We start from the raw sequence: 12,235 nt of genomic DNA on the forward strand, positions 1-12,235 counted from the left end.
AACTTGGGATATGTGAGACGGACCCAGCTCACTTCTGGTACAAGATTTCTGGTGATAAGCTTATATTCAAGAACAAGTTCAAAATTGTGCGACCGCCAAATATGACTTTGCTAGACCTGACCAAGTGTAGGCGCTAAGGACAGCGAAGTACTTGGACCCACTTATGTGCCCTACTACAGCAAGCTCCAGTTTTCTCACCTTTGCTGTCGCTCAATGAACCTACCTGACTTTGTTTTTCAGTGACATGCCCATCGGAGATGAGAGTGCTATGCTCTCGGGGACAAGGTTGTAGTGTTACAGATCCATCAGTGGAGGATGAGTCGCTGTTGATGCTGCACTACAAAGGTACAGTACACACCCACCAGGAGTCATCACAACTGACCACAATGGCCTATTCTTTCTCCTGCTACTGGTGCTGACTGACAGGCAGTTGTTGAATCGCCCATTGACTGGACGTCTCATGTCTGAGTTACCGACATGATCTGCAAATTCAGGTCATCAGATGAGGCGTGCATGTTTTTGTGTCACAGTGAAGAGAATGATGAGCGATCCTGTCTTGGAGACATCTTGTGTAAAAGTTGATGGTATGTTGTGCGACCTTTGTGTAACGTCTGTAGGTGGGATGTGCCATTTTTAGTCACAGTTAGTGTTAAGACCTGTTTCACAGTCGAAAGCATGACGTGACTTAGTGTCACAGTTAAATATAACATGTGATCTCATGTCACAGGTTAAATAAGTGCAATTATCATGTTCAAGTTTGGGCAATGAATTACTGATATCCACACCCTGGGAGAGGGTTCTCGTTACAGTTTGTGGTGTACAATATCAAAAAACACTTTGTGGCTTTTGCAAGTGTAATACTATCTATATACCCAGGTGAGACTGACACAGTCCACGTGCTGAGTTCCAGTAGTGCTATTTTCATTATTCATAATAATCCTTTTTCGTTTTATAGAGACAGTTGCTCAAAGAGTCTGTGCTTGTAGTTTTGATGGTTTTGTTTGATGACAACTGCAGTTGGTGCAGAATACTAGCATCACGTGTTCTGCATATTTACCATTGAAATATTTCGTCTGTTGTACTTGTAACTTGTAATCTTCAGCATTATTGCCCCAGGACACACAGAGAATACTGACTCAGGGAAGTGGTCAGGTAAAATATAATATTTATCATGCATCCTTACAAAGGGATGTAATTGCAGTATGTAAGGGAGGTAATTGCAGTGTTATTTTTTGTAGTGATCAGATTTCTCCCTAAGGAAGTACAGGGTAATGTCCAAGTAACACTCCATTTCTGAAAATAACAAAACTGAGGCCCTGGGGGAGTCAGGGCACGTAATTTTTAAGGAATTGAGAGTTACAGTATATATTGCCCTACTTAAATTACAGAGTGTTTGAAATTTTATAAGCCAGATGTATTTACAAAGACTATGAAGTATCTAGGTCTTGAAACTGGTACACATCGCTCCATTCATTAAACTTAATGGAATGATCAGACAATAAAATGACATTATAAATGCAGTTTCAGGATGATTAATGCATGTGAGTTTTGACACTGTAGCTGTTACATGTGTGATAGGTTAACAACTACACTTGTTTGATGGTTCACAGGGTTTGGTCAATGTCCAGCTGAACAATACAATGCATGATGTCAGGGTAATAATGTCCTAATCACTGACTACTGCTGGTCAGTGTGTAAGCACAATTATTATATTTGCAGTTGTATTCACACAAGTGCATAAACTATGGACATAGAGTTGATAATACATTAGAAAAACGTTTAGGTCTATGGCTGGGACTGGCAAACCGGATACCAGGGATGGGTGGGTTATGAGTTGGATCCGGGTAATGTGCCATGATACATTAGAAAAACGTTTAGATCTAGGGCTGGGACAGGCAAACCGGATCCAGGGATGGGTGGGTTATGAGTTGGATCCAGGTTCCTGTCTCAATACCTGGACCCATTACGATCATTTGACTGATATATTAAACAATGTATTGTTGACTGATATATTAAACAATGTATTGTCTTATTCTTCCATAATTAAAGGTTGTATTGTTTTGGGAGATTTAACCATAATTTACAGTTACTTCTTTTTAATATAATACATGGTTAACATATTGAAAAACTTGACATTTTAGTCTCTGAGCGGAAAAATATATTGCCTGTTCTTGCAAACTGGATGTCAGGAATTAGAATAACAGGTATCAAGGGTGGATAGGATAATAGGGGGTGGGGCACCTGTGTAGAAAATTTGGAGATGTCCCAGCCCTATTTAGATCACTGTCATAAACGTTATCATTTCCTAGGCTCTATATTTCTAACACTCTTCACTGCTGTGAAAAAAGACCTTTTTAAAACTTGAGAAAAATAACATGAAATACACCTCTGTGCCTTTGTGGAACATGACTACCTGTATTATGACATACAGAGCCAAGCTATAGTCAGCATGATAGATGTTTTCTGAGTCAAATATGTATATTTCTAAAGACCTAAAAAGCATAATATAGTAATTACAAATACGCCTGTACAGTGCTCATGGTTATCACATTGAGATATTTTGCTAAAAAGTATATGTATATTTATATATTTTTCCACCCTGATCATACTGAGCTATTGACTATATTTTGCCACCTGCTATAACACACATGATTGTAATACAAGTGTTTGTGTTAAACATTTCCTGATGTCTGTTTATATGCTGAATTCTCTGTGAGAAATGTATTTTTCAAAGAAAGACATAGTATATATATTTCTATATTTTTGGCAGTTTTATGTCTGCCGAGTGCTGAGGCTGGATGATGTCAGCAAATGATATCTACTTGACATTATCTAGAACTATATAAGAGGAAGCATAATGCCTGAATGACAAATATGTTTTGCACAATGTGACTATTTTCAGTGGCTGTTCCAGTGTTAAAAACGTATTTTTGTATTAATGTTCACGAGCATGATTTGGAGATCATAGTGCTCAGTGAGAATTACCAGGGTTGAAATTAACAGTACTCTAGTCCAAGACTGTGACAATTTATGAATTACTAATGACAGTTTCTTAAAGACGACCACTTTTACTGTTGGGTAGCTTTTAACTTAGCAGATAATTATTGTGAAAACAGTAAACAGTGGTTTCCAACCCTCCTTCCAGCAGGTTCAGTTATATGTCTCCCTGGGCATCACCTTCAGAAGATCAATGACAGATTTCATGGTGGACCAGATTGTGTTGTCCTCTGTTAGACCAATTTCATGGTGGACCAGATTGTATTGTCCTCTGGCAGACAGATTTTTTATTGGACCTGATTATGTTGTCATCTTGCATAGATATCATGACAGGGCCAGATTGCGTTGTGATCTGTCGCACATATTTCATGTTTGATAGTTTGCCCTATGACAAACAGATTTCATGGTAGACCAGACTCTGTTGTCCTCTGTCAGACAGATTTCATGGTTGGACCCAATTGTGTTGTCCTCTGTCAGACAGATTTCATGGTTGGACCCAATTGTGTTGTCATCTGTCACACAGATTTCATGGTTGGACCCAATTGTGTTGTCATCTGTCAGACAGATTTCATGGTTGGGTCTGAATTTGTTCCTTATGTCAGACAGATTTCATGATTGACCAGACTCTGTTGTCCTTTGTCAGACAGATTTCATGGTTGGACCAGGGTGTGCACCCTATGTCAGACAGATTTCATGGCTGGACAAGATTGTGTTTTCCTCTACCAGAGAGCACTGTGTCCATGTCTGGCTCCTTGTATTATGTCATGGTACATAAATCAGTCAGACCACACCAGAAAGAGTCACTTGAGAACGTGTGTTTAATCTTCTGATCCACGTAAACCAAAGTATCACTCAGAAATACGTCAATGCTCTTATCATGGTGCTTTTCACCCTGAATACTGTCAGTCTCAGGGTGGTTTAGCCTTGCTGTATTTACTGCGCAACCTTTGTAAGGGATCAGTGAGAAAACTTAATTTAAAATTGTTTGGTGAAGGAACTCTATCACAGTACAAAAGAAATGTGACTACAATGAGTTTCTGTGGCAGGAAGGTATGAGACATCAGTTCCTTGAAGTGCTTCACTTAATGTTTAGGGTTGTGCCATGTGGCCATACAAGATTTGGTCTGAGGTTCTTGTTGGTTAAACATACGTGGAGTCAGCTCAGATTTATGACTTGTAATATAGACATACTCATGTAATACTTTTCTTTCAACTTTGTGATTAGGAAAGCATTGAAGTAGCCTTTTCTGAAGTGTGAAACTTTTATCATGGCCAGAGAGGTTTTAGAAGGAGGTAGTGCTCCTTGTCAAAAATGACCAAATCCTCATGTGTTCAGTTTGTGTTTTGATCTTTTTGTTATAGTGATGTTTCATTCATCAAACAATTATTTCATTCGTCTATCAAAAGTTCAGCAGTATTTTGGTTGTTTGAATTTATTGATATCTCTATTTGTCTGTGGGTTTTCTTGTCATTTATGCGGTTAAGTCAATGTGTTTCCAGTCAGAACAGTATCTGCTAGTCATAGATGTTGTGTCGATATTACCAAAGTAAACTGATTGTTGAATCTCAGAGTCTCTTGAACAATGACGCCCCTGTGGCTGGTAGCTGAGTAGCGCTTCTTTTTATCTGATATTCAAATGGCATATTTTATGTGATTTCACACAGCATTACAATATACTAAATCAGGGCTCCAGATAATTTTTCAACATGAGGCGTACATACCCCTTATTGAGAAAAGTTAGAGTACTGAATGGGATTGAATGGCATGTAAGTAATCTTGTGTTTTGTTTCATACATGCACCACAACATTGCTACTCTTGTGTAAACAGGTCAATAAACAATGAAGCAATACTTTTTCAGATAAATACGTCCGTAAATAATTCTAAGACCATACACCATTGCTGTGGTGCGCGTCTGCTACATTTTCTAATTTCTTTCCTACCGTATCGTGCATATTTTGTACCCGTACATATGCCGATACGGCCCTTTTCTGGAGCCCTGCTAAACTATGTCCTTGATATTTCTGTGTGTGTCTCTGCAGGCCGCCCACACTAAAGCAGTGCAGCATAGCACATCACTGTCGGCAAAGTAGTTCATTAGTCGCAGGTTAACATAGTGCAGCATGGATACATTAATTTTGTGCAAACACTCAGCAAGGTTTTTACCTACTCTGGCCAATGCATGTTGCAGCTTGGTTTTCAAATATGTCGAAATTTTAAAAAAGCCAAAGAAAAGTGATCTTACTTTTCGTGGACCACAAATATTCAAAATATATAAACAAACAACTCATTTTCTGTATAAACCATTAAAATGTCAGTTTGAAAACTAAAACATGTTGAAAAATTATCTTATAAATGTAACATTTATTTGATCTTTTTTCAGTTTCATGTTTTTTTGTTATTATTATTGTTATTTTTTGGGGGGGGAGGCGCCAAAGGAAAAACGTCTAGCCATTATAATAAATCAGCCCCGGATTGTTGTGAACCTTTCAGTAACTTTTGCATCAGAGACAGATAGATTGTTATACTCTGATTAGGTATTTGGCAAGACTATAGATGATTCTGCTGTGAAGGCTAGCAAGGAACTTGCAAAAGAAATATTGATTTTAAAACTGCTATATCTTCACAATATCTTTTGGACCATTGTTTCTGAACTGCGGGTATAACTTGCGACCAGATTGTGCTGAAGAAATCAGCTGGTACTCACTTTCCTGACATTGCTTCAGTTGTTGGCGGCTGTCAGTGGGATGCAGTTGTATCGTATAATAATGCTCAATTCATGTTGTATTTTTTTCACTGTAGAAATGGTTGATGTAATAATATTTCAGGTTTCTTTTGCAACAAATATATTTAAAAGTTATTTTGTTTCATTTTAAAAGTATCACTGTTTATAAGTTCAATGTTTTTATATTCATTCTTCTCAATACTTTTTCTCCTTGTGTAAATGTTGTTACTGACAAACTAGTCCATGGATTGGATTGTTATTTTTTATATCATAAAGCAAGAAACACCGCCATGTATCCTTAAGTCTGTGAAGGTTGGGGTGTTTAGTCAGGTACAAGGATTACAGTGCTTTGCTGAAATTTTGTTTTTGTTTAGCAGACCTTTTGATTACTCTTTTCCTGACCATAAATATGGTCCAGACTTGTCCAAATCTGTAAAAGAATTGAAAAAAGATATCTACAAGAGAGAAGAATTACATAGCAGTTCCGGTTTGTGAGACATTTTCTCACTGCTTGAACAGCGTAGGTGGTTAGGCTATGCTATGGTTAAAGTTGTGTCTTGTCTTAGCAAAATGTTCTTTGGCATGAGGAAATGTTACAGAAGTTTTTTTTTGTGATTTTTTTTCCTTTTTCAACATGTAAAGCGAGATGTTGTTGACAGTTCTTGAAATTCATATTGTAAAGAATGAAAGTAAATATAACCTTGTCCATTGTCCAGTACCCCAGTCCTACCTCACAACATTGACTGATGAAATCTACCCAACTATTCACTTACACTATTCAGCATTTTATGTTGCCTTGGTAATGGGGAAATGTAACCAAACATCATCTTGAAAACATGAAGTCTCAAATCAGCTCCTGTTTACTACAGAATTTTGGCCAATTTATTGGAACAATAGTGACCAGAATGTACATGAAAAAATGAGCACCAGGAGCAAAATTAATGTTCAGAAAAATATTGTTTCCACTCACATTTGTAATATTTTCCCTTCTCCACATTTAGCTCTTTTTCTCTCTGCTTTACCACCATTCATTCTGTGTTAATCACTCATAGTAAAGGACATTGATCAGATAAGAAACAAAGTGTTTGGAATTGTCTTACTGAGTGTGTGCTAGGGGTGATGAGAGACATCCACAATATATGGTACTTTGTTTCACTATGAGAGGAGAATGTGTTGTCCTTAGTATTCAGCTATATACTTTGTGTGTATATTTGTGGTTGCTTGCCTATGCATTCACAGACATTTTGTGTGGTAAGTTTACATTCACAGACTGTTCCAGTGTCTGTCAAGGTTTAAACAGGGAGTCAGTGTCTTATCTGTGCATTCACAGGCTGTATGTGTGTCTGTCTACTGTTCACTGATTGTGGATGTGTTTAATGATTCATCCAAAGTCTTACTGAATGATTGAAGCCCTGTTTAAGTGGTAGGGTATGGATATAAAGTTGTTGATATATTTTGCAAAATAGCAAGTGGCTAATTAAGGCTATATCTATATTTTGTCGGCAAATAGTTAAGAAAGTACTTGAACAAAGTCAGGATGTTTTGGCACAAAGGGTTTTTGATTTTGTGCAGTTTTTTTCTTTCACACCTTTCACCACTTACACTGTGTATTCCTTGTCTCGTGTATTTTTGTCACCAGTTCACTGAAAGTACCAGCCCTGCATATCTCACATTTTGTTTTCAGGTGATGAATTGCGATTCCTCCATATCATAATATTCCAATTTCGTTTTTATATGTTAGATTTCTTGATATTAGTGTAAATCAAATACAAGTATACCTCGCTTTGATTCAATTGTATTTTGATATTGTTTTGTTATGTATTTTGTATTGATGATTTGTCATTGTTTAGTTGATAGAACAAACAGCATTGTTATATTTGCACAATGATCCCTCCGAAGGTAGACCAAGGTAATTCACTTTTTTCATATTCCGATATCATATTTCATAGCATAAATTTAGCTTTATATTTTTTCACTCCTCTGAGTGTTAGAAGCTGGTCGTCAGCAGTATATAATGCTATTGTTTATTTTTAGTAATCAATAGTTGATACATAGATATTATGCTTCATATTTTTTAATATATCATTTGTGAAGCTTTGTTCAATTTTGTTCAGACATAAAATTAACACAATTTTCTGTCTTATGATTTGAGTGAGAATAGATGTCAAGTTGTTCTCCATTATCTGAAATCACAAGGACTTAAACTGATATGTTTCTTACATTTGTTGCCACACATCATGTTGTGAGTGGAGGACCAGGCCAATATTTGTCATTCTTTCATTTGTCATTTCAATTCTCTTTGAGGTTGTTTAAATAATAACTCTTCCAGCAATCGATTCCAGGGCTCGATTAAAGAGAGATTAACCTACTTGCACCAGGCGCAACCTTAGATAAAAATTTAGTTATACAAGCCAAATTCCAGTTGCAAGACAGTGTGTTTAAACGTCAGAGGTTTTGGTGCACATAAACATATTTTCATGATGTAGTACCCATGGAACCACAGCAACATGGAGTCACAGCTGATCCCTGTGTACAAGAAGTCTATAAATAGCAGTGTTTTGGTGCCATAGCTATTCAAAGTTTAGAAGAAAAATAAGCTGACATGCTTATGCTTATAATGTTAGATTTATTGTTGATATATTTCTCAAAAATTGATTGCACTTTGTACAAGTTAGACTCATAATACAATAGTGCAAGTAACTATGCTTAAAATTGGGCCCTGGTTTCAGTTTGCCATAGTTGATTTTCAGTTGATTAAGCTTTGTGAAGTGAAAGGACAGGAATATTTAATTACTCTTACCAGTGATGAATTGAAATTTATTCATAAAGGTTTTCTTGCAAGTAACAGTAACAGCTTATTATATACCGAGAGAAACAAATAAATGATCAGAGAAAACTTCAAATAGTCCTTCTTTATATTCCAGGTTTCTTTACCACAACCCTATTCCAAGCTTTAGAAGAAAACTGGAAAATATTAAAGGAATGCTTGAATTTTCCTGTGACCCTTTATTTGCTTCTCTTAGTATATTAGACCTTTAATTCCATGCTTAGGAATTCAGAAAAATGTTGAGCATTACCTATGTCTGTAGTTCCCCACAGTGCCTTTGGGACCAAATCTGATTCTGGCATTGAAACGGATTTGCCTATAATATGATGAATGCTGGGAGCAGTGAACTCAAAGTTGCCTCAATCGGGGGTCCAGTATGTGACTGACCAGTATGTGACATCATGACTTAGTCGAGAAAGGAATGGGTGTCTGACTCTAGTCCATATTGCTATGCATAATAGTTATTTTCAATATTAATATAAAGTGGTATATATCATGTCCTGTCCATCCCACAGATGATGTCAGTAGTTGAGTTGGTGACATCCTTTGGAAAGCCTACTGATTACGTCATTCACAGATCGAAGATAATAGGGTTTGGGCAAAAAGTAATTTTCCAGATAAAAGACATGTTTTTCAAGGGCTTCATAAGTTTTCATTTGGCCTTTCAGTTATTTGAGCTGGCCTTTTCTGTTGCCTTACATGTTGTATGTTCTGATTTCTCATTCTTCTTAAAACATACCCTTCTCAAATTATTGATTCATGATTTTAAATACAAGCAAATTGTGGTTGAGAAAAGACGGAGATAAGAGAGTATGTCATCCCAGTTCTCAAGACAAGAATGTCATACTGATATCTCCTGAGCATCAGGTTAAACATTGAGTCCTGTCAACCCAGTCTCATGGAAGGTGACGTTATTGCGGAGCAAGGGTTGGACAGGTCCTCACTCAGACGCAGTCGACCACCGATACAATAGAGCATTACCCCATTACAAGAAGTGCCAAAGCTGTCATAAGCGATTACTAAGTGTATCTTTGTGTTTTTTGTTGTTACGTTTCTAAAAGAATTGTTCTTTTTTTCTTCATGATCAGTTCAGTAATATGAGATATTGTAGTTTTGTCTGTAAATAAAAGTCCAGTAAGGAAATGTGTTTCTCGTGCTTCCTGCTCGGAGAACTTAGAGATTCCATCACATACAGACAGCCACCATGAAGTGACCAGAGACATCAAGCCAAGAAAATGTCTTCAGCAATTGTATTCAGTGAGTTTCGTTTTACGCTGACTTTACCAATATTACAGCAACGTCATGGCAGGAGAGACCAGAAATGGATTTCACTCATTGTATCCAGGTGGTGAATCAAACCCAGGATGTGACGAGAAAATGCTGTAACCACAAGGTTAACCTTCATCCTCTCTCTCATCCAGCATTCAGGGCATTAGGTCTAAAATATGTACTTGTAGAAGTTAACCTTTCTGACAGCTCCTGTTAATAGAGAGGGACTGAAGGTTATCTTTACAGTCTGCTTGAGTCAGAAACGGTTCGATGAATTGCAAATTTTATCATTGTACAAAATTGTTACATAAATATGAACAGTACACATGTTTATCATTCACTAATACCCAACAGCTTTCTGATATTTGAACATTTTCCAGACTGCACCAAAAACTTGCTTAAGAAACTATCATCACTGAAAACGCAAATCAGAGACCATATACCGACTCTGCGCACATGATGCTATCTGTCGAGGTGGGGTGGAACCACAGACACGGAACAGCCAGTCATGGCGGGGGGCCATCTTGAAACACAGTGATGCCACAGTTGCCTGTTGTAAACCATTCCGAGACCAGTAACCTTGCTCAATGACGTTAGCTGCCTCGTTGACACAGTTTCAGTCGTGATTTTGTTAAGGTATTCCTTAACCCAAACCTCTACGTCACGTAATCTAAAATTTGCTTTTGATCCGGCAACACCTCCACTGACAATATCCCATATCATTTCAATGGGGTTAAGGTCACAGTGATAAGGTGGAAGTCCCAGAATATCGTAACCATTACCTTTTATGTAACTGTCAACTTTGTAGAAAGGTTCACCTTTGTGGGGTTTTATGATCTCATATGGGTGAGGCTCCTTTGCCTTTGAAAGCCGTGCGATCTGAAAATTGTCGAGCCATGATGTATCACCTTTTCGACTGTTCGGAACTTTACTGTCGGACCCTGCACGCCGTGGTGTGGGGCATTGTTCATTGCGAGAAAAGACTTCTCTGGTAGAGCTGGTACCAACTTGTTTTTAACCCAATCGAGGAAAACTGCACCGTTCATCTCAGATTGGTATTCTCTGTTATCTGTGGACTTTGCCCTGAATACCAAGTCGCAGTCTGGGTGAAAGACTGCTGGAACAACCAGTATGGAGAATTATTAATCGCTCTCCTTTCCCCAGAGCCAGCTTTCTACGTGACCCCTTATCACCTCCATCGGGTACCCACTGAGTGCTGGCAGTGTGCGAGGCATTGATCCAGGTCTCGTCCAAGTACACTGGCTCGAACCCTTTCTCGGGCATCTTTATAACCCCGAGAACACTATTTTTCAAGTGAACGATATCAGGGCGTTCACAGAGTACTGACCTATTCTCCCCCGAAATGTTCTTATAACGATACCCGTAAGAGTCGCCAGAGTATATACTTTGAAACTCTGAGGTTGGGTTCTTGATACAAATGCTTTTCTTAAAATTTTCAGCGAAATGTATTTGTTTTCAGAATAGAGCTCATTGATAGACTGCCTTACAAGGTTCTTTTGAAAGCTGTCCAAATGTTTTAATTTGTGTGATTTTTAGACGACCCCTACCTGTTTCGCATCACCCTCACAATGTTGTGTTCGAGAACATTTGTCAGTACACTTGTTGGTACTCTAAAAGCTTTTGATGCCCGCTTACGGAATTTATTAATGGCATAAAATGGTTAGCACCTTTCGGCTTCAACACGGGGGAAAATCGTGCACTTTAATCATCAACTGTTTCACATCAGCATTCAACTTCATGTTTCATCAGGCATGTGTATCCCATGCACGACGAGATAGTGGCTGTTTCTTTTCTGCGGTTTCAACCCGCCGCGACAGATAACAACTTTTGCGTTTTCAGTGATGATAGTTTCTTTAACAACATTTTGGTGGAGTCCGGAAAATGTTCAAATATCAGAAAGCTGTTTCGTATTAGTAAATGATAAACACGTGTACTATTTATATTTATTTGGCAATTTTGTACAATGATAAAATTTGCAATTAATCGAAGATATATGAATGTTCTGCAGTTTTATGTGACGTAAATGTTTTCAGTGATAAACTATGTTCACATGCAGAACAAAGTAAATCTCCAGGGATTCCGAAGGTAAAGTTAAATCACACCCCAAATCAGTTTACATGTGTTGTGTGGAATATAATTATTATGATCTGGATTTGTGAAGAGGTTGGAGCAATGGGGGAGTTGCTGCGCACTGGCGTTGTTTCAGCCATGGAACATCAAATGTGCATTGCACAACAAGACCTTCGACGATTGATTCTTACGGTCAAACGTGTTGGGTTTATACGTCTCTGCCAAGACGGGTTCAGTTATCTGCAATAGACAATTGCCCGTTTTTCCTGTTACGACATCTGCTAGCCCGTGTCGAACCAGGATGAGAGTAGTCCAACGCTCCTGAGT

At 37.9% G+C, this 12,235-nt stretch overlaps 1 protein-coding gene across 1 annotated transcript in view; it reads left to right on the top strand.

Annotated features, from left to right (window-relative positions):
- The window catches only part of LOC137281226 (ras GTPase-activating protein 3-like), a 30,050-nt gene extending 26,475 nt beyond the window's left edge, over positions 1–3,575 (top strand). Inside the window, exon 24 of the mRNA XM_067812359.1 lies at positions 241–3,575. Within this exon, the coding sequence (XP_067668460.1) occupies positions 241–292 (52 nt within the window). The 3' untranslated portion in view covers positions 293–3,575. The remainder of the gene's footprint in view (positions 1–240) is intronic.
- Positions 3,576–12,235: the final 8,660 nt, after the last annotated feature.

The sequence above is a fragment of the Haliotis asinina genome, chromosome 4 (assembly GCF_037392515.1).
Source record: "Haliotis asinina isolate JCU_RB_2024 chromosome 4, JCU_Hal_asi_v2, whole genome shotgun sequence".
Taxonomy (NCBI): Eukaryota; Metazoa; Mollusca; class Gastropoda; order Lepetellida; family Haliotidae; genus Haliotis; species Haliotis asinina.